This window comes from Drosophila teissieri, chromosome 3R (genome assembly GCF_016746235.2).
Source record: "Drosophila teissieri strain GT53w chromosome 3R, Prin_Dtei_1.1, whole genome shotgun sequence".
NCBI lineage: Eukaryota > Metazoa > Arthropoda > Insecta > Diptera > Drosophilidae > Drosophila > Drosophila teissieri.
The window spans coordinates 15,522,450-15,547,585 of NC_053032.1; the positions used below are offsets into that span (position 1 = coordinate 15,522,450).

Genomic DNA, 25,136 nt, shown 5'->3' on the forward strand with positions numbered 1-25,136 from the left:
AGGAAACAAGGTTAGAAAGGAATGGAAAGAAAGATAAAGTAAAGATAGTTATAAACTTAGAGCCAACTTAGAAGAAACTACGATATAAGCTCTTAATTACTTTAAATCATCGGTATCCTCAATTAAATCGGCGTACTCCTCCCAATCGTTGTTAGTCGAGCGTGTGCGCAAGTTTGATATTGTCGGTTCGTCCTCCTCCGCCTCCGCGTCGTCCTCGCCGGCCTCCCTGCCTTTCCTGCGTCCTCCGCCGCCGCCGCCGCCAGTGCCGCCTTCGTCAACCACCTCGTAGTCCTTGAGTTCAGCTTCCAGATCCTTTTCCCATTGTTCCTCTGGCAAAAGACGGAGCAACAAGCAGAATATCGATTAGTATTTGCGTGGCTTAGCAGCACGGTAACGGATATCTGCTTATGTACGGATAGATAATAATTTAATAGGTTTAGCATACATGGTTTACACATATCGTATATTGGTATATGGGTATATTGGAATATTGGTATATTGGCGTTTGGGTATATAGGTATATAGGTTTAGTATCAAAAGTGTGTAGGCAAGCAATTGAATTGTGGTTAGGTGACCATCCCAAGCAAGTACATGGTTGTTCTCAGTTCAATCATCAATCAGCTTACGTTTACCTGCGGCTAGTCTCTGGGGATATAGCTAAGACATAGATTTTCACACACTGTTATACGTTTGGGTATTCGCAACGTAACTGAATAATAGCCGTCTACAAATAGTTGGAAATTTCGTTTATTTTTCACTTGCTCAATTAACAAAGTCGGCCCAATTTGTGGATTAGTTTATAGGCTAGGCTGTACACCAATGTCGATCTAGCACTAATTAACGGATAGCGTGCACCCAGAGGTTACCCAGTCCATGACTTGCTTGAAGTTCCCAAACTGCAATTTGTGTTTATTGTTGGTTTATTGTTGCTTCACACTCCATCAATTAACAAAAATGTTTACAACAAAAATCATGTTCAGTGTGTATTTACAGCATTTACGCATAAAAAGCAAGCAAACTGAATATTAAATATTATTACATTAATTATTCTTATTTACACGCCTAATAACTGACGAAGCTTGCCAAGTATAAGGTTTTCTATAAGCCAGCAAACCAAATGCTGCAAATCAATCGAACCAAAAATGCCATGAAGAGATAGAGAGAAACATGGGAAAGAAACTGAGTCATATGCGGCTTCTTGGGGTTTTATAGTTTTGGCCAGAGAATTCAATCGTTTTGAATTAGTTTCCATTGATTTTGTGTGGTGAGTTGGTCCAAAAGAAGGAACGACTTTATTGGTTTAGAAAAAGATCCCCGATTCGTATTATCATTGTGCAGTTTAAGAAAGCAAATTGGTTTCGTAAGTAGCGCCCAAATTTGTATAAAAAGGTTTCTTTCTTATTCCCCCCCCTGATTTTTCAACGCACGCACTTTGATGTAAACTATAATGGAAATGCTAAACTAAAAACAAAGCTTTGTTGACTAAGACTACGAATTAATTTGCACACACATACTAAAAACATACACAACGATTATATAGACACAGACAGGAGCGTAGTGGAAAATGATTGAAGTTGCAACTACTTTGAATTGTAGGATAATACGAGTATCTACATACAATATTGAATATTGCTGAACAGAAACATTATGCAATTGAAAACCAACATGGAACCAAAAATTATCACAACTAAAACGTGTTGCAATTTGTATATATTTCACTTGATATTTTTTGCTTTAATTCAGCCAACAGTTTCTAACTTACCACACAAAATTTTGTTTCGGTTTTTGTCTTTTTAGTAACATTTTTTTGCTTTTCTGTCTTCGGTTTATATAAATAATGCCTTTACTGGGTTCAACTCAAATTTTCATTGTTGTCAAGTGAATATCTTTATAAGTATTTATATAATTTTGTTGCTGTAGTACTTTTTTTGTTTCGCTTAACAATTTCTTTTCTTTCTTGTGGGCAATTTTGTAGGTTTTTTTTATAATTTTGTTCTTGTTTATTTTGTTAGTTGTTTTTTTTTTTGCATTTTGAAATTTAGATTTAGCATTTTGTCTTTTGGTTTTAATCCATTCAATCTTCTGCAAGATGATTCGAAAATAAATCAAGAAATACATGAAGAAAAATAAATGTTTTGTTAAAATGTTTTCCCATACAAATTCATCATCAGATATTCATGGTAAGATACTTTTGGAAAATTTTGTGTATTGCTAGGAAGGAGGTTCTTTTCGTGTCGCGGCTAGTTTAGAATATAGTTTTTGAGTTTTCAACATGTGGAGAAATGTGTCAAAGGAAAAGGCAAACTTATAATTGGATCGAAGGAAGGAAGACAACGAAAATTACATCTAGCTAAATTTTTGTAAATGAACTTGAATTGCAAATTGAATAAAAAGGAGCACGAAATTGCAAAGAGAGAGCGAAAGTTGTATCAATAGGATATATGTTGTATATAAGAATTTCTTGATCAGTTTGGTCATACTCAACTTGTTCGAAATTTGGTTTGTGGCTTTAACTCTTTCTTAAACTGTTATTGGATAATTGAAATCAAATTATATGTCTTATGTTACATATATATATTTATGTATATATATATATATTATTTTGTAGTTTGCTAAATGGCAAATGAGAGTTTTTTTGTCGAGTTCGATTTAATTCAGGATATATATTTATATGTGTTTATATAATTTATAATACTCTTGTTATCCATTAGTTGCTTTACTTCTATATTTCTTTATTGTGTGATTTCGTTATTGGTTTAATATTACTTTCAATTGATAGATTCGCTTTAGTAATTAAATGCCAGAGCTTGAGTTGTTGTTTGTCATATAATAAGTAAAAACGATTTTCATACAAAATGTAATTTACATAAAAGAAAGAAACAGAGCAGAGGAGAAGAAAGAGAATTGTTCGGTTTTACACTTGATTTGTACACACATTTTGGTTTGTTTTAGATTGTTTGTTCTGTTTGTTTGGCACAAAGAAATTATATATTTTCACGTGTGGCTTTGGTTGGTTGCAAAATAGATAATGGGATGTTGGGAAAACCAAATTCGCGACTCAGACAAGAGACATTATTGTGCTCAAATGGCAATGGAGTGTGTCTGGATAGATTTCTGGGGTCTAGATGAAATCAGAGCTGAAGCTCGCTGCCTAAGCAATATAACTAGATACTCTAAATGTTACTCATGTTGTATGTATGTAGTCACATGTGTATGAATGAATGTTTCGTGTGTATCAGAACACCAATGAAGTTCGTTTGATCAATTTCATGTATGTACAAAAAATGTTAGTCCTTAACTCATACCACAAGGAAATAATAAAAACAAGAAATGAAACAACAAAAACAAACTGATAGGGGAAATAACACAATACGAGTTCAAACTCTTACCATCAGTCGCAGCAAGTGCCTGCTGGGTCATGCTGTCGATGCCCAATTTGCGCATGCCGTCTTGGATCTCAGCCAAGTCCGATTCGCTCGAGACCTGGAAGTCATCCGAAACGAATTCCGATTCGGAGATCTTCTGGCCCAGCTCTTTGCCGGCATGAGCCTTTGACTTGTCTGCCTGGACATCGCACTCCTGCGCCTCCGGCTCAATCAAGGCCTTAGGCTGCTCGGCAATGGCTTTGGGACTTGAATCGCTCTTGGCTGGTTCGACAGTCTTGGAATTATTTTCTTTGGGGACCACTTCGTTGGCTGATCGTACAACACGGTTGAGTTTTCGAATTGATTTCGATAGTCAAGTTCGTTTTCACAGTGTAATTTCGTGGTGGGATTCATAAAAATAATAATAGAACGAAAAAGGGAATAATTAACAAACTGAAAAGAGGAAATACAGTACGTAAATCGATTTGAGGTGAGGCGCTGGGCGGCTGGCGACGTTCGTGGAGCGGTTATAGAGATTTTTATAGAGATTCGAGACGCGATTGAGATGAACGTTGGGGGGAGTGAGGAAGAACCGAAAGCCAGGATTCGAGTCCTCGACGATACAAGCCAGTGCGGGTGGAGGTACGGTTACAAATCAAGGGGTTTAATTCAACTTAAGACATGAGCATACTCATAGGCGGTGTAGTACAGACGCTAGCCAAGTTAGTTAGATCGAGGCTCGAGAGATAGTAGGCATGTTTAAAGAGTAAGGTAGAAAGAGCGAGAGAACGGAAAACGTTGGATAGCTAGCGTGTGTGAAAAGGACTAAGAGGAAATCATAAGTTAAACAGGCGCGTGTGGCTAAAGTGAACCAAAAATGAAAGACTTAGACTTAGAGAAAGATAGACAGAGTTCATAGGCAGGTCGTTATAGGTACAGATACACGTTATAGATACAGGTATAGATATAGATAGATAGAGAGCGCGCGAGTAACGAGTAACGAGTGTGAGTGTTTGGTGAGCGAGGCAGTCTGTTTATCCTGCATCTCTTTGCGTTATATATATTTTCCAGAGTTGTCGAGCAAAGGAGGAGCAGGAGCTAAAACCAACTTACCATCTTCGCCGCTTGAGGCCTGGCCCACGCCATCGGCGCCCAGAGTGCCCAACTCGGCGGCCTGGATGATCAGTGAGACGCGGTAGAAGTAATTCCGCCAGAAGTTCTCTTCAGTGATGCTAGGGTAAGAAAAAGGGCGTTGATCCAGTGCTTGTTCCTGACAACGCTAGCAGTTTACTCACATCTTGGGCACCAGCTCGAATCGCATCGTCTCGAGCGCCTTGTCTTCGGCCATGATGGCTATGGCCGTGGGATAGGCGGTGTCGTAGCTAAACTCAAAGTCCACGCCGGCGGGCGGGGCGCGCACGAAGTTGCGGCGATCCTGCGACAGGCCCAGGATTTCCTCCTTGATCTTGGCCTCGTTGGCGTGTCCGATCCAGGGGGCGGCTCCATTGCCCACGCCGCCCTGGCCCTTGATGAAGGCTTCCTGCTCCTTGTTGAACGAGTCGAGAATGGTCTGGGAATATGCAAGGATGAATAGAAGTTGGCCCCATTGAAGCAGTGGCATGCACTCACATTATCCTTGACGGTTTCCTTGATTTTGCTGCCAGCCTTGCTGATGGCCGATGACAAGAAGGACCCAAAGTGTTTGGCCTGCTGTGTTACTTTTGTGGTAACTGTCGGATACATTGAAATCAGGATGCGATAAGTTTCACTCCACTGACGACAATCAGCCCAAATGGGACTTGCTACCAACAGAACTAAACTAAACTACACTACGAAACTACAAAGCAAGCGTTTCACTAGGGGATTGAGTGAGAGGGGAGCGGGAGTACTGGGTTATTTCAAACTACTTGTAACTCGGGGTTAGTAACCTGTCACCGCTTTCTATCTCAATCTTTTTGAATTGGCAATTCGAGTTGACATTGATTCGACATTCGACATTTAGCACAATGTGTTTGAAGTTGTCTCTTGTAATTTGGTTACCAATCAAAGTGTGACACGTACTTTTGACTTCATCGCCCTTACCCTGTCCGATTTGACCCTCGTCGCCGGTGGGCGTGCCACCGCCCGATGCAGGATGCGAGTCGGCGCCCTCCGTGGCGCTGCAGTTGCGGCATTTGTTGTGAAGCGGAATAGAAAGAGAGGGAGCAAAAGAAAAGAGTGTGAAAAGTTTTGCCATTTCCATATCGTTTGAGTATTCATATAGTATAGTTATTGTGAATAGCTCCAAGAACAAGTCATGCAGCAGGCAGCAAGCCAAATGAACTTAACACATAAGTAGGTACAGGATTACTTCATAAGCATGCCTGAAGTGCACTCGATATAGTAACCAAAAAGAAATCATAAATATTTTATAATTAATATAATTAAACATGCATCAACAGCTGGTAGGCGTGCCATATTTTGAATACAAAAATCTAGTAGACTTTCGTTTAGGGTTCTGTCTCTCTTATCAAATGATCTTGTTCTCATTACTCGAATATTAATTTCAATTTCCGCATGTTCAATTCCCTTGAACTAATAATCTTGCATTTTAAGGTAAATTTACATTTAAATAATCGTTGGTACTCGCTTACTTTAAAACGCTTATGTATATATACACGTATTTAAGTTTTTGTATACAGCTATTTATTTATATTGTTTTTTTTTTCAGTTTGATTCGTGAATGCAACATGAAATAAAGAAATCTATGAATGTCAGGATGAATGATGCCAAAAACGAATACTACTGGGGCACAACTAAAAGTGAGTGGAACAAAGTGAATTCCAAATGGGTTAGCACACTAAGAAGTCATGCGAGGACTGATTAGCATCATTAGCATCTTTAGCATCACGGATTCATACTGTTCCATTTCTGAACTTTCTGGCCGGTCCCCGAGAAAGACAGACACTTATCGAGCATCGAGCTGGGAGATGGGAGATGGTAATTGTTAGCTGCTACACCAAAAAATAAGGCCATGAAAAACGAAACTGGTACAAGGAAGGAGAGCTACACAGCAACACAGCGATATGAGTTCGGATTCGAGACAATGAAACGAAAACACAATCATAATGGTACTGATAATGATCGAAATAAGGACAATGATACACATCTACCAACAACAATTAGGGTTGAGCTTGGTTTTACTATACGTAGACGAAGGACTTGGTTCCAAATATTTTTTTTTATGGTGTTCATTCGGTTTCCTTGACTTGGTTCGATGGGCCGCTCAAAAATGATGGAATCTGATACTTAGGGCAATTGTTAATGTCGAGAAAATGAAGATTTAACACTTTTCGAAGCGAAATGTTTTAAAGTAATAGAAAATATCAAATGGGACTGCTAAATGTATGTTGTATGGTTTATGTGTTTGTTGTTGAGGAAGAAAACTATTCAGTGGTTTGACCTAGTCAAATGGAAATTGTACTTGATCATGAGCTGAATGAAATGAGTTATGGTAATTTCAGTTTTTGATTTTTATGTTATGGTTTTTTCAAAATTGTGTCCATTTTCAAGGCTAAAAAATGTTCAACTTACCACTTACAGATATATATCAGTAGTTGCACTAAAAAGTAGTTTATATTCTTCGGACTATATAGTATTATGTTTTTAGGTAAACGCTAAACATATCCAAAGTCAGGAAAGAAAAATATTTTCCAACTCTCGTAAAAGGACAAAATTTTGTGATTTTTGTAGGCCAATTTCAGGTGGGTTTAAATATTTACTTTTATATACAAAAACGTTTGAACGATTTAAAGATGTTGTATTGTTTTACAGATGGGAGAGATAGATAGGTTAAGAGATATAGAAATTTATAGAGAGACAGATCATATTTGATTTGTACAAAAAGTTATTAATATGTGAAATAGTGAAACTTGAACCAGCACAAGAAAATTCGTGTATAGCAAATAAATAAGTATATAAATATATTGGTTAAGTGGGAATGCGGAACAATATATCAACTAAATATATGGAAGAAAACGAGTTTCCTTTAGTGTGGAGTATGTAGGAAAATCGTAAATAGTTATAATATACTTTAAGGGAAACTCGTGTGTATTTGGGTAAGTATTAAAGTAAATCGTGTGGAAAAGGCTTCAACTTTCGGTTAGGCAAACTAATTGTAAATAAAACCAACGAAAACTTAAGCCTCTGCTCGTTTTCCTTCCATTGGAGGGCGGAAAACGTTTCGCCCGAGACTTCAAACAAAAGGTACCCCAAAAAGTTGAACAAAAGACTAAGGAACTTAGTGTGGCTTAAACGGAGGTTAACCAAAGACGCAACAGGAAACTGAAGTACAAAGACGCTTCTCATCTTCTTTCATAAATTTTTTGGCTTGGTTTTTGGTTTTTTTTTTTGGTTTGTATTGAACGGCTGCTTCGTATATAATTCCGTCATTGTCAAGCTGGCACCCATACCTAATATACCTCGACTTGTCGTCATCCTCGCCACCACTCACGGCTCCACTGGCGGCGGCCCCGCCCTCTCCGGCGACAGCTCCCTCGGCGCCCTCTGCTCCGTCGGCTGCTCCGCCCTTGCGGAGTCCCGGGATCGATGGTATCGACGGCATCGCTGGCATGGCCGGCATCGATGGCATCGACGGCATGGCTGGCATCGACGGTATCGAGGCGTTTCCCAGCCAGCCCTTGGCACTGCCCAGCCATCCGCTGTAAGAAATGGCAAACAGAAAGGAGCATTAGTCGTGGGTCCTTAGTCCTTGGCGATTGAGTGACTGACTGACAAAATGACAATCAATCTTTGCCCTAATTTGACAATATTCAATGCTTGCATGTGGGTGGCGTTGCCGTTGCCGTTGGCGTTGGATAAGGGCCTGATAAAAATCTATAATGTACCATGTCAAACAAACAATAAGCAGGCGCCTCCACTCGCCAAGCTCGTGCTTACACATATAGGAGCTCGTGCTCGCACATACAGGGTGGCAACTAATTGATTTCTTTTCGATATTCTGTTTGTTTGTTGCTTGGGCAAGGTTTTTGTCAATATCTTCAGATTTAAGAAAGAAATATTGGCATTAGCTAGAGCCTTTATTAAATAGAAGTAGAATTTCCTAATGATTGGGATTTCATAAACAGCTTTTAAAGTCCTACGATTTAGCAAAGCACCCATTTCCAGTTTTCGCTTCCTTTCTATTTCGCTGATAGTCCTGCGCTACTCATTGAACCATTTCAACGCCGTCATAAATAAAATCCAGCTGACATGCCCATAGGATACGTGACATCCAGCCTACAGGAGTGTGGGGTAGGCATTGTGACGAGAATGCCAGTGGAGACGGCTTTGCCGTACACTTCGCCCCAGGCCAACACTGTGTCAATCACTAAAACAACACAAGGATCACCTGAAAACTAAAACTGGAAGGAAAGCAAGCTGAAGCGATGTACGAGTGCTGCCCCGTGTGTCTGGGCAGGCTTCGTCGCCAGGTGAAGACGCCGTGCAAGCACACATTCTGCAAGAACTGTCTCTGCAAGGTCTACAATCAGAGCCCCGCCAAAGCTTGTCCCCTCTGCCGGGCCCCCTTGGAGTACTACATCGTAGGTTCTCAAACAATACTCTACCAATACTAATAATAATAATATCTTCCATTTCCTTGGGGCAGAGCAAGAGAAACAGCACAGTGAAACTTGTCTTCTTTTCTTAGAGTCCATCGTTAAATTTAAATGTGTTCCAAAGTTAAATGGTTTCTGATGTTCTGTTGCGTGTTTAAATTATTTCATTTTGTTTAATTTTATACATATTCAAATCAAAAGTAACATATTGGAAGCCAGCATTTAATAATTCAATAGCTTAAAGTGCAGTGCTATTAACTCCCAAGGTAAGTTAAACAGTAACAGCTCACCCAACTTAAATTGTCAAAAACTATTTCAGTTACCCAAAAACAGGGGAATTCCGATCAAATTGCTTGACTGCGAGCTTCAGGGTCCTATTCAGCCAAGTACAACAATCGATTGGAGACTAGTCCTCGTCCTCGTCCTCGTCCTTTTCCATTTTTTTGCTTTTCTCGCTCAAATATTCCATGCACATATTGCAATATTGAATGCTCTGCCTGCGGCGCTGCAAGGAGCAGGGACATGACGCGGAATGAGCAGAGGGATACGCCCCCTTTGAGCCCAGGATATATATGATGATGATGATGGTGGTGCAGATATAGCACTCGCACATTCCCACATAAAAAGCGAGCTGAACTATATATAGGGGAAATAGAATGAAACTCACAATGGCAAGCAAAGGATTTCAATCGCTATGCGGTTCGAGTAACGCGGCTGCACTCACATATATATTTATATATATATATATCCTTACATCCATGTGCATTATGCTTCATTATGACGGGGCAAGGCCAGCGAAATAGTGGACAGGCATTGCGCATACGCCGCGTTGTATGACTGCTCATCGATGCGGAATCGGAGCAGTAGTGAAAAATCGCAGCCGTAAATCGAATAAAACTGCAACCAGGACCCATTAATTCTTTTTTCCAAACTGCACTTAATTGAGGCGGCAAATTAAATTTGGCCCAACTGGGTCAGGAGATTAAAGAAGCATATGTCGAGCCGCATCGAGCATACGCCATGTTGGCCAGCCCAATTAGGGAGCCAACTCGATGGGCATATCGCCAAAGTTATACCGCCTCGGTATATGGAATGACTATGGAATGACTATCGCTATGGAGCTTATCATTAGCAATGGGCCAGACTTCCAGTGAAGCACTTCTCCCTCGCTTTTTCTCTACTTTCTCCCAGGGCTTTCCTTTTCTGATTTATGTCCTCGTCATTGGGTAAAAGGATGCTGAGGGGTTGAGGTGAGGGGCTGGCATCTACGCAGTTTTGCTAACCTGACAGCGGCGGCAACAGTTTCCGGTCTTATTTATGGCTCCAAGGATTCCCAGTTGGGTATTGCATAACTCAGCACGAGCAAACCGATAAGTGGTCGGACATTCACTTGAGAGATGGTTTCTTAAAGTAGTCCACTGACATTTCCGGCGGAATTACCCAACTCTGTGAAACCTTGCCAAGTGTGAATCATAAATTTCCATCTACTTTAATTATGTGGTACGCACTCATATCGACTTTCTGTTGCTTTTAAGCATTCTTTTTTAGCTAACTTTTTTTTGTCCTGCCGCCAGATTTTTCCCGTGAAAAGTTTTAATTATAAAAGTTCGGGCCAACACTGCGGCAAACACATGGAACAAGAAATACGACATGCCGCAATGCCAGAAATCAGTGGAAACAAAGGAGTGAAGTGAATTTTCTATAGCCCAGGCTGACCTCAATTCTGCAGACATCTTCATCATAAATCCGGAGGGTAAACAAGGCCAGCAAAAACTAATTAATTGGCTTTTCAGGCGCCGTCAATCGATTTCTGTAATCGACTCCGTAATTTGTGAAAGGAGTGCATATGAAATTTCCCAAGCTCTTGAGTGAAATTAAATTTTATTCATAGCTATTTTTAACCTTGCAGACAACACAATGCCTAAATCTTACAGAACATTTAGGAATTACACGCAAAATATGCCAACAATAACATGTATTGCAAACAGCGATATGTTGGTAGAACATTTTTGCGCTTTTTCCCAGCTAGAATTGTTCACTCTTCAATTTTTTGTGTGGCAACAATGTCGTGGAGTCATGGTATCGTTCCCTTCGAAAGAGTGAATGACAAAACAACGGCCAACGCACATCGCACATGGCACTTATGTAAATTGCAGCCTGTCTGGGAAAAGCGAAGTGGGTGGCTGTGGGTGGGGAAAAGCATTCGCTGCAATTGCAACTGCAAATGGAGAAGTGCAAATGTGACAAAAAGAGCAGGAAGGGTTGGAAGTGGGTGGGGTTTGGTGGGGATTTGGGTGTTTGTGCAGTGTTCGCCACCCAACTTGACACTTTTATCCCCCACTCTGCAAATCCCCTGTTGATCCCCGAGCCTCTGATGCGAAAATTGCATTGTCAGCACAGAACGGCGTCAACTGTTGCAGTTACTCCATATTGTTGTGCACTCTTTTTCACGGCTTTCCTAGCGAATTGGCCATTTTAATTGTCGTAGTCGTTAATTGGAGTACTATGAAGTATTGCATATCCCCCCACGCCTTCTTTCATTGGAATTTTCTAATTGGATTGAGATTTTGTTGGCGCCCAGCTGGGATTTATCCAGTTTCAAAGGGTCTAAATCGGAACAAGTCACGAAACGGCAGAGCTGATGGGCCTATAGCTAAAGACCCTGGCAACACAATCCGTTGTCATGTTGAGCCCTCCATCTTCCCGTCCTCCTTCCTCCTTCCTGCTTCCCTTTCGCTTTTCTGCCGCCGCTACACAATGGCCTGTATTTAAAGATAATGCTTATAGGAAATTTATTACATTCGCCGTGGATAATGCGAGGGAAAGTAAAGCTAAATGCGTGTATAAAGCAAAGAGAAATGATACCCGGCTAAAGGCACCTGCTGAGCTTCCACTCCCCAGCTTTTCCCGCTTTTCCCGTTTCCCCACTCCATCTGCCGCCAAAGAATCTCCGCCATCATCATTTTCATCTGAAGCCCCCACCCAGGGTAGGCTTATACTGAGCGGGGAGGTACAACAGTCATAAAGTGATGTTTAGTCTACCCATTGCATGTTCTTCAGCTCATTCATATTAGCCAGTGTTTTGGAAGGAAAATATAAGTCCACCTTGAGACAGACCAACGACGCGATATTGGGGAAATAATAATACTAATTTTCTAGCTTTAATGCGGTTTTTGCGATACTTTTAGAGCTGCCCTCGCCATTTAGCAAATGCCACACTCTGTCGGAGGCGCAACAGCCAGCAAAGTAGCAGCGAGAAAAATCCACATTTGACAAATTACCAGCGAGCAGGTAAACAGAAGGCGGATAAGCCGGTGCATGAAAAGGGAGTCGGGAAAACGGGGGAAAACAGCCACAGGCGGGAAATTTGGTAGTGGTAGAGGTGCAGGGGTTGCCGCGGGCAGGACATCTACATAATCATGGTCATGTGTGGCTATTAATAAAAGATGAACGCAACATTAAACGCCCGCATAAACGTGAGTCATCCATCCATCGGCACGATTGCCTTCCTTACGATTTCGCCATTTGACATTTGACTTTTCATGCTCGGCATTTTCTCGCATTTCTATTTTCATATCGCGTTTAAAATTGCCTTTTCTTCCGCCTTCTCCATGGGCCCTCCATTCTTTATTTGCTTATTTACTTTTTGGGCTTCTTATTTGATTTTATTTTCAATTAAAGTGAGCTGCGCAAACATAAATATCTGGTGGAAAGTGGCCTATCAAATATTCATGCAGAGCTCTGTATGGGGGAAAGAAGCGAGTCGAGGCAAAATGCCGAGAATAAATTATTCAAAGCGAGAATTGATGAACAAACTGGCTAACAGAGATTGAAACTCTTTGCGCCGGGAATTGGCCCAATCAACGGAATCGGTCAGGATTGTTGGGCGATTGGTTTATGGGAATTCATTGCCAAATCCGCTTGCCCACAATGGCGGCAAAAATAAACCAACTTTGAGCAGATTATAAAATTGAGCTTTTTTCTGTTTTTTCTGTATCAGCCGCAAGCTTGGCTCGTTTGACTTATGCCTTGTTTAATTATGCCATCGCAGAGGATTCTCTGTTCAAACCGAGCAACTCGAACAACTACACCAACAACCGTTTAAACATTATCATACTAGAATAATTAGGCGCCATGTTCACATGCCCCCGCTCTAAACCACTTAATATGATTGCCTAATGGCTGTCGCAACTACCGAGGCTTCAAAATTTAATGGAAACGACCACCTAAGCCATATACCTTTACAGGAACGACTGCGATAAACTCAGTAATACGACAAAGCAGCATAATCATCAAAGCAAGTCGAGGCGAAATATCCACAGCTGTTTGGATGAAGTCCCATCAGAAAATATTATGAGTAGGCCGATTTAGAAAGGTGAGAGGTTGAACACTTTATCAATTTAAGTAGAGTTTGAAATGAATTTAACCCGGCACTCAACCACCAGGATAACCAACATAATGCGGTTGAGCAAGGTTAATTAGACTGAAAGTTGACGGCAAGGTCTAAAAATAGGGAAGCGGAAAGAAAAATAACATTCTGCATGCAAATGACAGGTGGACTGAAAAGGTGAATACCCAGCTCTTCAGAGTCCTTTTTGTTTCACTTGTCGCATTTCCATGATGCTTGTCAATTGTGTTTTTTTTGTTAAAAAGACCTTGTTCAGGGATTTTACCCTTGCGTATAAAACCATCCGTATCCAATAATCAAAGGACGGTTTAATCTTCTTTTGCCAAAGAAGATATACATACAAAAATTAATATGATATTATAATAATATCAAGCAAACATATATTTTATAAAGTAAACATTTGTTTGTCAGTAAGTAACGAGGAAGTTTTCCTTCTCTTAAATAACATACGTTTTGGGGGCTCAACAAGACAGTAACAGAAGTGTGTGCTCTGATTGAAAAAGTTATATATAGAAGACGGTCAAACAAGTTACTCAATGGCAGGATATCCCTTCGGCTCGTGATTAACTGTTTCGTGCTTCATTTGAGGGATATACACACGTTTATTTATAGCCCCGAATTTAATGGCACAGTCCCCGAAATGATAAACATCCCACGGCAAAGGATTGGGACAATTGTTGCCAGGGGCTTTGGCTCCTGAACTGCGAAGGTCCTGCCGCTCAATCAAAAAACTGAATGGCGAGTGCGTGTGCCAAAAGCCCAGGGGGCGGCCCAAAGGGCCGTGGCGGAAATAAACCGGTAGCAAAAAGGTGCAAAGTGTTGGGAATTTTATGCGCATTAATTATACGCAGCGAGCACGCCCCGAAAATGCAAATGAATTATTTAGCCTGATATTTAAGCTGATTGAGATGAATTAACTTGAAATGAATATCAAAGACTGGGCGCCTCACAAAGGCCACTTAATGCTCAACACGTGGGCGAGCGCTTACACTTGCGACTCGAATTTCCCACGGCGATTGGCAGAGTTTCGCCAACCTGCAAGGACTCCCGAGTCCTCTCGAAAGTGTCACTACACATGTGAAAGTGGCTCCACTTCAACTTTTGTAGCCAACGGGCAAGCAATTTGTGCGAGCTTTGTGACTTCCCTCGGCGATTATGGTTTCAGCCCTTCTAGTTACTCTTAGCCCTCTACCTTTGCACCATTTGTGGCCCAAATGGGCGTGGTCGCGACTCAGCTTGCGAAAAAGTTTCTGTGCTAATGATTTTACGACTGCGAGCAAAAGTTTTCCTCTTGCTGCGTTGGAAAAAAGGTAAATACTCGTGGTTTATTGTTGGGGCCCAAGTAGTGGGATAATGGCTTCTAATTATGTAGGTATAATTGCAAAAGTATAAACTTATAATAATATCAAAATAAAAGGAAATGAACTTACGTGGCTTCGGTTACTAATGAATCAACCAGGGAGGCGGATTTGGGAAGTCTAAAAGAAAATTATAAGAGTGTAAATCAAAATAAACAAAATATATCTGATCAAACAGAATCAGAAGGGTTCACAATTAGGTAAATTAAACCAACTTTGAATTAAATGAAAACAAACTACACAAATAATTCAAATAAGGAAAAAGATGGAAATGGTATTTCTGTTACCGGCCGAGTCTGTTTGGCAAGCACTGATAAATTTATCTAATTTCCTTCCTCCGTCCCGAACTACATTTTCGTCCGGTTTGGTTCGTTGTTCGCCGTTTGGATAATTACCTGCAAAAGAGTGAAAAGTTTTCAAAGTTAATGAAGATGTATATCACGAGCGATTTTGAATGTGTTAGGCAAATTAATTAGATCATTTCGTGTTGGGGCAGGGCAACCGTTGGGGCAGAAAGGCCTGCGAAACGCCCAACCAAACTAAAATGCTTCCTGACCTGACCCTCTAATTAAGCCAAAGGATATGATTACAAATGCGAAACAGGACCGGGCGCAACATGAAAGCGAAATAAAAGACCAAAGTTCACGCTCAAGCGGACCCAGTGGCCCATTCGTACATATAGAGTATCCTGCAAGTTATCCAGCTGAGCGGAGAAAAACAATTTCTTAACATAAATCAACTCAACGGGGGAATTGCGGGTAGATGCTTTCCAGATATTTATGTAGCAATTTGCCGACAAGGACAGCCGCACTCTATTGATAAACAATACCAATCGAATCGTATCGAATGGCAGGTGGAGGAAAAAAAATGCAAATCGCACTCTGACCTTGACCCAATGAAAATGGCATACAGTTTGCGGCTCGTGTCCTGTGATACAGGCCCTGAATAGCAAAACAACAGCACTCGTATTCGTATGGCGTACAACTTGCAAAGGGCAACCAAGATAAAAGTCTAAGCTGGCACACTTCGCGTATACGTAATGTAACAAAATGCATGCAAGCAAGGCCACCCAAAGGGCGGTGTGGGTGGTGTTGTGTTGCTGCTGCTGCTGCTGGTGGAGCGACAATGTTGGGGAGTGGCCATGCGTAATTTATGCCGACCGATTCAGCGGCAACTGAAAATGTTATTCAATTAAGCGAAGCTCTGCGATTCATCTAGCAACCCTCCATTTCGCGGGCCACCAGCCACCAGTTTATGGCAAATTGTCAGCCGCAACAACAGCAGCAGCAGCAGCATAGGATCGTCGCCTTCGAGAGTTTCCTTCCTGCGTCCTCTTACATAACATGGCATTCATTATAAGGCTAATTAAGTATACGCCATGTTGCGAGCTCCGCCACTCAATGCACGCTGCACTGTTTGCATTTGGTTGCTCTACTTATGGCAACACCAATACTTGGGCACATATGGCAAGAGCGTTAGTTCTGATGAGGTTACGCCTGAAACTAATGAGATAATAATGGGTTATTGCGCTTGATAAATAAAGCAAGGCATGCAAGTGCCCTTCAAGTGGAATATGATTTGAGCCGACTCAAGCGTACGGATATAATGAATGGTCGGGGAAGTACGAAAACAAGTGTACACACAGAATGGTCTCGTAGAAGCGAAATCAATAAGCATATGGACCAATATGGTCCATTCTTGAAGTAAGCCCCGCTAAGTAGGCAACAGTTTTTATTGCCGACTTCGGTGCTCTCGAATTGGCAACGAGTGTTGCTCATACGCCGCGTAATCCCGACTGCCGCACCCTGCGATGAAGCATCCAAGGACTGCGCCACGATGCAGCAACGTGTTGACCTTTAGCACACTTTCCGCAGCAATCCTTCTCACTGTCACTTCGTGTGCCCCCTAGTCGTATTATCTTAATTGTTATGCAGGCGAAACTGTGTTCGTTTCGCAGTGTGTGACTTGGCATATTTCATTACTCAATTACAAAGCAAACTGTTTGAGGGGCCACAGTCGAATGGAAGGACTAAGCCGTTTGCGATTTTCAATTAACGGCCAACTTGCACAACACAAAACACAAAACACACGACGTGCTGAGTCACAGACGAATGAATGACTGAATGAATGAATGAAGAGTGAATCGGTGAAAGCATGAATTGCACTCACCACCACACCCACAGCATCGGGCCGATTTAATGAAAGATGCAATATGGCAGGATGGGTTGACCCTGAGCTAATGCAAAAGGGTTGCAGGCGGAGGTCGTCATTTAATTAAGAAATGCTTTGACTCCGGTATGCGGCCACTGCTGTCAAGTCAGTAAGTGGAAATACCTTCCTTAACGTACCGTAACGTATTTTCCTGGCACTGCCAATAAGTACAACCAAATCGATATTCCTCAGATAGAAAAAGCTGAAAAGGCTGCTGGTCATAAACGTTGAAGCCGTAAAAAGTTTCATCCAAAAAGTAGGGGTGGCAAGCCTTTAATATCGCTCGGGAAACTTTGACAACCATTTGTAGATAAAGTCAGAAACCTCTTAAGAAGGCCGTTGGGCACGAAAATTTGGTAAGTAAAAGGTTCTGCATGTCACGTACAGCCATGGAATGTGTGAATTTTCACTTAAAGGATTGCGTTATCGGGAGCTTAAGAGCAGCTAGAAGCCAAAACATAACATTGGATAATGTCATTAGCAGAGAAGTCGAGTAATTTTGTTTATTGAAAAGGCGTGGGGGAAACTTTCAAGGATACCGCTTCCCGGAAACTTGATTACAATCGTCCAAATCACAAGCCACGCTCATTAAAAGTTATATTATTTCCCCAAAAAAGGACTCCGAAATTGGATTAAATTCGAGGAGCCTAACCCAAAAGAGTTGAAATGTCAGTTCTGGACCGCTGCTGGCGTGCCATTTAAATTGCAAATTGTGCGACGCAGAAAACGTGGCCCAAAACCATGGCCACGAGCCGTTTTCGTAGACGTTTAGAAGCCTGTTGTTGACAGAATTAATTGCGCACGTTAACGTTGCTTCGCGGGTGGCGGCATCCGCAACCGAAAATTGAATTCTCGGCGACGTGGCTGCCAAAGGAGGCCAGCCATCTTGCCGCTGCAGCTTCCGAAGCTGAAATTGAATTACGCGTGTTTTTCATACACATTTTTGCGCCACTTTCACCCACGCAATTGCATTAGACCGACGGCAAACAAAAGCCAGCCAAAGGCTGTTTCGCCAATAAAAGACCTGAATTGATGCCCAGAGACAATGAGTTGTCCTGTTGGCTCGACCGACAACGCAGATGGTTACTCCAACGCCACCTAGTCCACACACACTCCGCATTACGTATACGCCCCGTCATCGTGATTAGGCCGGAGCCCGAAAAAAGCCCAGCCATAAATTTCAACTGCAGAGCCAGGCAGAAATTTATGAAGCACAGCACAAAACAAAATGGCCGTTGTGAAAGCCTGGGGCTATGTGTTTTACACTCGACCAAATCATCACACACCCCATCAGGATGGGGGGCACAACCAGACGTACATATGAGCAATTGGGTCTGGCTATTAGCACTGGCAACTCAGCTGCCATTAACGCAATGCAAATACAACCCTCGCAGGCTCCCAGTTTTCCAGTTTCCCAGCTTGTGGGTGGCTTATCAAACGGCGATGGTTTCTACTTTTGCCCTGCTGTATTATTAATGTTTTCTTTTTATTTTATAGAGCGTGCCGGCTTTATGTAAATTTTAAATATTACTCAAGAGGCGGTTTATTTGCTGGCACCATTGGCTTTATGACTGTGACTGACAGGACTCCAACAGGGATTACGGTCGAGGGGGAATGGTGTGTGATATCTACAGCCATTTGCATAGTTGGATAAGCACTGCGAATGTGCACTCAATGCTGCAAACTGGCGCAGAAGAGGGGCGTTTAAACAGATAATCCGGGGAGCTTGGATTTATTTTAAAAATTAATATTCTTAAAAGCAAAACTAATACTGTTTACTAAAAAATATTAAGATTTTAAATCATATCAAGAGATCTCTTCAACAGGATACCAAATAGAGATTTCAAACACACAATTTAGAGCACTCAACCAGATGAAAGTTAGTTTGCTGAGTTTAGACGTGCCAGTCGCACACTCGCGACCATAAATATAGGAAGGCCAGCCTTTCTGACATCCACCAAAGTTTTTGGCAGAGCATTTCTCATGCTGCGAGGACAGTGGAAAATAGAAACAAAGCACGTAGTCTGGCTGCCGTTTTTACGATACGCCGTAATTTGCTACTTTGACGCAAGTCCTGGTCCTGCGAGACCTGCCTGCTGGCTTTTATGTGTGTGCGTGCGCGCCCACACAAACACACACGCACACACAAAGTCCCTCGCTTCCTGTTCCCAGGATGTGGCTCCTCCGCCCCCGTCTGTTGCATCGTTTGTTGCCATTACCCGGTTGGCCTGTCACTTCCGCGCTCCGTTAATATTTATGTTTTGCCAGCGCTTGTCTTGGCTCTTAACGCGACTTTATCATCGTCTGCGTCTGGAGCAGGCCCAGCAACTTGGCAACATGGAAACGTGGAAACGTGGCAGCATGGTAACGTGGCAACATTATCGTGAAGGGCTCAAACAGGACACAAACTTTTAGCAGTGACTGGCCTTCCGGTTGCCTTGCCTCGCTTTAGTTGACTTCCGGTCGTGCACTTTCCCATCCTGCGGACATTCCATTTATCTTTATTCGAGCCCAAGTCCAACTGCTAACATATGTTTCCCGCCCGGTTTCCTACATCTCCATATGCTCCTGCCGTGTCCTGATTTCATTGCGCTTTAAATCGGACCGGGCAGATGCTCCATCTGCGTCGTTCGCACCTTGGCCAACTTAGGGGGTCACTTTACGAGGAGCATTAAATTTTATTTTTGTCGATATTCCGGTTTCTCTGCTCCTGCGTGCAGGGCCATAAAAATCCGTTTGGCAAGTCCTTTGGCCCACTTCGCTTTCTGGCATAATTGACCGCCAATTGGCGTGGCAGAAGTGGCACGGACAGCGCCAACGTGTCGGGGTCAAAAGGTGGATCTATAAAAATCGGTGTTAAGCTGATTGGGCGCTTTGATGGCCTCTGATTAGTAGTGGAGCCACTGGGTGGCCAATTATGTACCTTTCGCAGCTCGAAAAAGTTGGCCAATGCGCAACAACACCAAGTCGTTCGTATATATAAAATATGTATCACGCTAACTGGAAGTATTTAGATTCCTAATAACAAGATTTATGAATCAAAAATCACTAAAAATAGTATAGTATAGTAAGTATAGTATAGTAAAATGAAAGAAGTATTCATCTTTCTGGAAATTAAAAATCAAACTCTATGTGAAAAGACTGCCGTGAGGCACGCATTGTTAATTCGCCCTTTTCTTTGAGTGGGCGTGAGAAATCCCTGGCCAGCAATTGGGCAGTGAAAAACTCGTGTGACAAACACTTAATTTGCATAAAAATTACTATTTATATGGTCCGAATGATTTAGCACGTAGCAAAGGCCCAAAGGCATAAATATTAATTCGTGGTGCAAACAATAAGCACACAATGCCGCACCAGAAAAGATTCGAGCGGCGTATAAATTGAATTAAGTGCGACAGCTGTAAAAATACACAAAACAAATAGTTTCGGGACAGGACCCACCCAGGGCGCAGGCGGCAATTAAGGTCCTGCCGCAACGAGCTGAAATTGCAGCGAGTGAAGGAGCAGGACGAGGAGGAGGAGGAGCTGCTGACCACAGGGATTGTTTGGCTGCTTTTGGGGCCAGGGCGTTAATTTGGCTGGCAAATGTCAAATGGCAAGTGCTCGGACACAAGGCGTCGTTAGCGCCCACGCCATGTGCTGGCGAATGGCGATATGTCCGGCGGTGTCCTGCCTTGACATGAAATTTTAATGCCGCCTTTAAATTTAAGTAGCCTGTGGGGCTTTTTGCATTCGGCTTGGCAGCGCTTCAATTGGATTCCCGCCGACCGTCTCGTTTCTGTTATTTTTATTTTTATATCCTTGGGAAGTGTGTGTGTGTCCAGTTCGGGAGGCCAAATGTCGCTCGATAAATTTCCGTGGGTTTTCCATATCACCTGACGCGCATTTATTTATTTATTTTGAGGCCATTGCTTTGATTTCATTATGTTTGCCGTCTCCAGGTGGGCGGAAAGGAAAACGAAAAAAGGAAAATCTCAGCCGGACTTTGGTTTGCTCTGCTTGTTGGACTTTGTTGGACTTTGGCGCAGATGTAATATTTATATAATTTGAATAGAACTCGGAATAGCTATTTGCATACAGGGGCATATTTCAATCAGGCCAAGACCAAGCGACATGTGCAAATATTTAATTCCTTACTTTTGTTTGCCCTTGTTGTTGCTGCTTGTGTGCCTAATGATGACCCGACCCGAATGCCATGTCAACTTCTAGCAACTGCTGGCAATCAAGAGTTGCTGTTATTGTTGGCGAGTAAATTGTGTCAAGCGGCGTTAAGAATGCATTGCGTACTTTCGCTTTGTCCAGCTTGTTTGCCAAGCAATTTGGGCGCAAGATGAAATAGTTACACGTAGCAGCTACCCCTTCGTTTCCCTTCGTATTTGTTTTCATTTTATTTTGGCATAATTTTAGCAACAAAGGCAAGGGCACACGCACACAGACACACTCGCAGAGAGCAAGTGCAAATAGTGCAAATAGTGCAGATGTCCTTGAAAGCGCCAACAACTTTGGCCCTGGCGAAAGTAGAGAAAAAATCCGAAATGGAGCGAGGAAGCGCTTGTTCAGGTGGGGATTTCTAGGGCTGAACTAATGGGTGGAGATGCATTCGCCTGTTACTCCGGCTTAGCCTACTTTTTTGGGCAGCCCAAGTGGGATATTGAACGCCCCTTCGCCTTATGAGCAACTCAATATGCACGACAGCGAAAATTGAATAAATTAATTCATTGAAAATTATAGAGATTTAACGCTGATTGGTGTGGCAGGGGGACAGGCGTAAAGACAGGCAACAAGCCAGCACACACGTTTTCTGAATGCACAATTATTAAATAGGCTGACAAAAGGACAACAAGGGGGCGGGGCAGGAGGGAAGTAGCAAATCCTCTAGAGCGGCCGACATCGTCGTTTCCACTCGTTTTGGCCACATCACATGTGCACATTTCGCTGAGAGAAGCATGGAGCGTCCTTTCGCACGGCTCTCTCGTATCGATCCGCAAAACGAGCAAAAGTCAACTGGAAACTGGAAAGCAACCACCAAAAGGAACACATCCTGCCTCCTGCCTCCCAGTACGCCCCGCTGCCCCCTTAAAATGCTCCACTTGCCCCTTCTCCCTCTCGACATTGGTGACAGTATTTCGCACACAGAAAGATGGTCAAAAAAAGCTGAGTGTACGAGTGCTGAAAGCGGACGAGCGCGGCGGAGGGACAGCCGCCAGCTCGAATGACTCAACATTTTGTGGTTATGCAGGAGCCACGTGCAAATTATTTTCATTGGAACGTAGGAACGTACGACAAACAAAAAGAGTAACAGAACGACGAGATACAAAGAACAACACGAAGGTGGTCCAAACTCGTCAATGTCAATTGATAGTGAAAGGACTTGCGGGGCAAAAGGAGAACGGCGGGCCGTTGAAAAGGCGTGACACATCACGGACTTGGGTTTCAAAGACAACAACGACGACAACGACAACGACGACACCAGCTGTTGGCAGCTGGTTGGGAAAACGTGCCCCGGATTGACATCCTGGCAAGCAACACACACTCACACAATTAAATATTAACGAGCTGAATTAAGTGAAAAACAACGTTAGTTGACTTCCGCTGATCTTCAGGATTAACCTGCAACTTGTGGCATTAACGGGCCATCGCATCGGGCTTAACTTGTCCAAAATATCAGCCGGATAATTGGAATTTACTTTCATTTATTTCCGTAAGTGAAGGCTGAACGGCAGTAAACATTGCTTACACTCTTGTGTGTTAAATGAAACTTAACGCAGATTGGGTGTGGAAGGCTTCCCAGAGATTGATGAAGCGAGAGGAAGCGAGAAGGACGAGGTCAAATGATACGGCGAGGTCGAAAAGAAATAGGGCAGTACCATCACTCATTTCAAGCGAAGCAGACCGAGAAACCAGTCGGAAGCTTGCTCCTTTCCGTTTTTTGACAGCTCAAGGAATTTCCTTTGGTCAACAAAATTAGGGCAAATAAATTCGTTTGGTACTTGCAGTCTGCCATGCTAAGTAATAAATATATGTCAGCTTAAAGGACTTCTCTATGACTGAATGAATAAAGATTGTAAGACGATTAAAATAATAATAATAATATAATAATAAAAGGGAACTAATTTAATTTGCTTATGACAGACACCTTTAGGGTTAAGTCTCTATTTTAATTAACAGAAGAACCCTAATTTTCAACATTGGCAAAACAGTCTGTCTGCACGCCGCAGTTCGCCATTCCACGAATCATTTGAAAGCCATTTTGCCATGCATTTTCAAATCGAAATGGCCAGCCATAAATGTTCAGGGAAAAAGGATAGGTTCTTCAAAAGGAAACGGAGCAATATAGGATATATATGGGAGGGAAATTATCGGGCATTTCGATTCCAGTTTAAGCAATTATGTTCAGTCACGTGAGCGCGTGCGGAATGCAACGTAGAATGCAGGATAAGCGGAGTGTGTCAAAACAATGATGAATGTGCCGTAAGGGAGCAATTGCCAGGAGGGCACTTCGCTCCATAGGGCGAAATGTTAAAAGGTACAAATAGCAAGGTCACTTTGACACGCCATGTCAGGTCGACTGAAGTCAGGATTTCGGAGTCACAGTCACGGAAGACTAGAGAGATGGGTCGAAGGATTACCCAGGGCGCAGTGTACGATTCACACTCACCTTTTGCCAGCTTCCTCGCCCTCGAGTCCCTCGCCACCGGCGGCGGCTGCTGCTTCCGGATCCACGACGGAGGAGGCGCTGGCCTCCACGGATGTGGATGCTGCTGGAGCGGCTGCGGGCGCATCTCCTGTGGGCGCGGGCACATCCTCATCGCCAGCGCCTCCTTTAACGGCGCCCACCAGCGAGGTGAATTGATTTGTTAGGCCCGAAAACATGTTGGCTCCTGCTCCTGCTGATTCTCTCAAGGATTGGTGGTGTGTCCTGACTGGGAAGACGTGCGCACGTTCAACGCTCTCTAGGTTCTCTGGCTCTCACGGTTCTCACGGTCTTCCACGGCTCTCCCGCTCCTGGCGCTCCAACTTTTACTACACTGGGCAGGGGCAGAGATAGAATGTCCTGTAATGGGTTTTCCTTTCTTTCAGTGTTTCGTTCGCACCACAGAAGTTTCACTTTCAACGCTCGGCGTTATGTAAATTCTCGCATTTAACTTGCAATTTTTTTATTCGAATTTTGCACGCTGCAATTGGGTTGGCCAGATGGTCGAGATGGAAGGGAAAAGAATGGTTTTTATTGCTACTTGACGAGGCGGTGGGGAAAATCAATAAAACGGACTGGGAATTGCGTGGCTATTGGGCACAATTACACGATAAATACTCTGCGATTCGATCGATTTTCCACATGGACACACGCCACGCTCGAGTTTCTTTTGTTTTTAGTTTATAGCTCTGTTCGCTATTTGCACAACTAAAGTAATTTGAGTCGCAGCCAATTACCACTTGAGCTTTTCTCTGCCAACTAGATTTAGCTTTTCTTATTTTTTTTCTCCTTGGTTTTTCGTTCGTTGCCAGGAGACTTTTGGATTTTCGGCTGCCCACTTCGAAGGTCCTCTGAAAACTAACGGAGCAGCGGAATGTCGATGGCTCAAATACCGAGCTGAAGTGGCGTCTTTGCTCTCTTGGATTCGGATTCGGATTGGGACTCGATTCTCAGATTCTCTGATTCAGTTCAGATTCTTGTATGCGTGCGTTCGCTTTCTCCCTGGAAAAGTGGAGTGCACCCCCTCCCCGGCGTTGCTGGGGCGATGGTATTGCGATTTTCGTGGGTGGGAGACTTGTGCGCTGGAATGCGCATGTGTGTTTTGGCGTCGTTTTGCTGCTGCTGGCGCAATTAGACAAACAATTGACACGTCTGTGGAAACAACAACTGCGCACCAGGAATGGATATTTTCGGTTGGTTCTCGGCCAGTGCTGCCCATCGAACAGCTGACGGCCGTCGGTCGATAGCGAGCACTCTATCGATATGCGGTTGCATCTCTAGCTTCTGCAACAGCTGATTGTAGAATTCAAATTTTCCAAGTTCTTATTTCCCAAATCAGAAAGTCCATTGCAGCATTATTTTTATTTACATTCGTAAAACTTAATAAAGCTAGATCAATGTACGGAACTTAGCTGATGCTTGAAATATTTTTATTTTTACACCCCTATGAGCTAAATCTTAAAAACGTTAACCGATTTTAGTTAGCTTCTATTTAAGGGTAAA

General features: G+C 42.8%; 3 protein-coding genes across 19 annotated transcripts in view; 2 read left to right on the top strand and 1 right to left on the bottom strand.

The window, feature by feature from the left end:
• LOC122621992 (synapse-associated protein of 47 kDa) overlaps positions 1 to 24,848 on the bottom strand; it is a 29,914-nt gene extending 5,066 nt beyond the window's left edge. For 2 of the 16 annotated variants that reach the window (XM_043800075.1, XM_043800074.1), the window contains exons 1-9: positions 23,598 to 24,846; positions 14,801 to 14,848; positions 7,817 to 8,065; positions 5,427 to 5,524; positions 4,995 to 5,095; positions 4,661 to 4,935; positions 4,479 to 4,597; positions 3,390 to 3,695; positions 101 to 329 (exon numbers count right to left, since the gene is read on the bottom strand). In XM_043800075.1, the coding sequence (XP_043656010.1) occupies positions 101 to 329; positions 3,390 to 3,695; positions 4,479 to 4,597; positions 4,661 to 4,935; positions 4,995 to 5,095; positions 5,427 to 5,524; positions 7,817 to 8,065; positions 14,801 to 14,848; positions 23,598 to 23,812 (1,640 nt within the window). In that variant the 5' untranslated portion in view covers positions 23,813 to 24,846. Of the gene's footprint in view, positions 1 to 100; positions 330 to 422; positions 725 to 1,762; positions 2,083 to 2,657; positions 2,807 to 3,389; positions 3,696 to 4,478; positions 4,598 to 4,660; positions 4,936 to 4,994; positions 5,096 to 5,426; positions 5,525 to 7,816; positions 8,066 to 14,800; positions 14,849 to 23,597 lie in introns of those variants that run through there. The other 14 variants (XM_043800065.1, XM_043800064.1, XM_043800063.1 and 11 more) reach the window with 14 other exon arrangements.
• Positions 8,674 to 9,423, top strand: LOC122621996 (E3 ubiquitin-protein ligase TRIM68). 2 transcript variants are annotated; one of them, XM_043800082.1, is made up of 3 exons: positions 8,674 to 8,947; positions 9,013 to 9,228; positions 9,282 to 9,423. In XM_043800082.1, exons 1-2 carry the CDS (start codon positions 8,792 to 8,794, stop codon positions 9,052 to 9,054), a joined length of 198 nt encoding a protein of 65 aa, XP_043656017.1. In that variant the 5' UTR covers positions 8,674 to 8,791; the 3' UTR covers positions 9,055 to 9,228; positions 9,282 to 9,423. The 2 variants fall into 2 exon arrangements, with proteins under 2 accessions (XP_043656017.1, XP_043656018.1); XM_043800083.1 differs by having other exon boundaries at positions 9,296 to 9,410.
• LOC122621908 lies at positions 9,091 to 10,863 on the top strand. The gene is made up of 3 exons (XM_043799926.1): positions 9,091 to 9,102; positions 9,282 to 10,462; positions 10,537 to 10,863. The coding sequence occupies exons 1-2, from the start codon at positions 9,091 to 9,093 to the stop codon at positions 9,486 to 9,488; spliced, it is 219 nt and encodes a 72-aa protein (XP_043655861.1). The 3' UTR covers positions 9,489 to 10,462; positions 10,537 to 10,863.
• Positions 24,849 to 25,136: the final 288 nt, after the last annotated feature.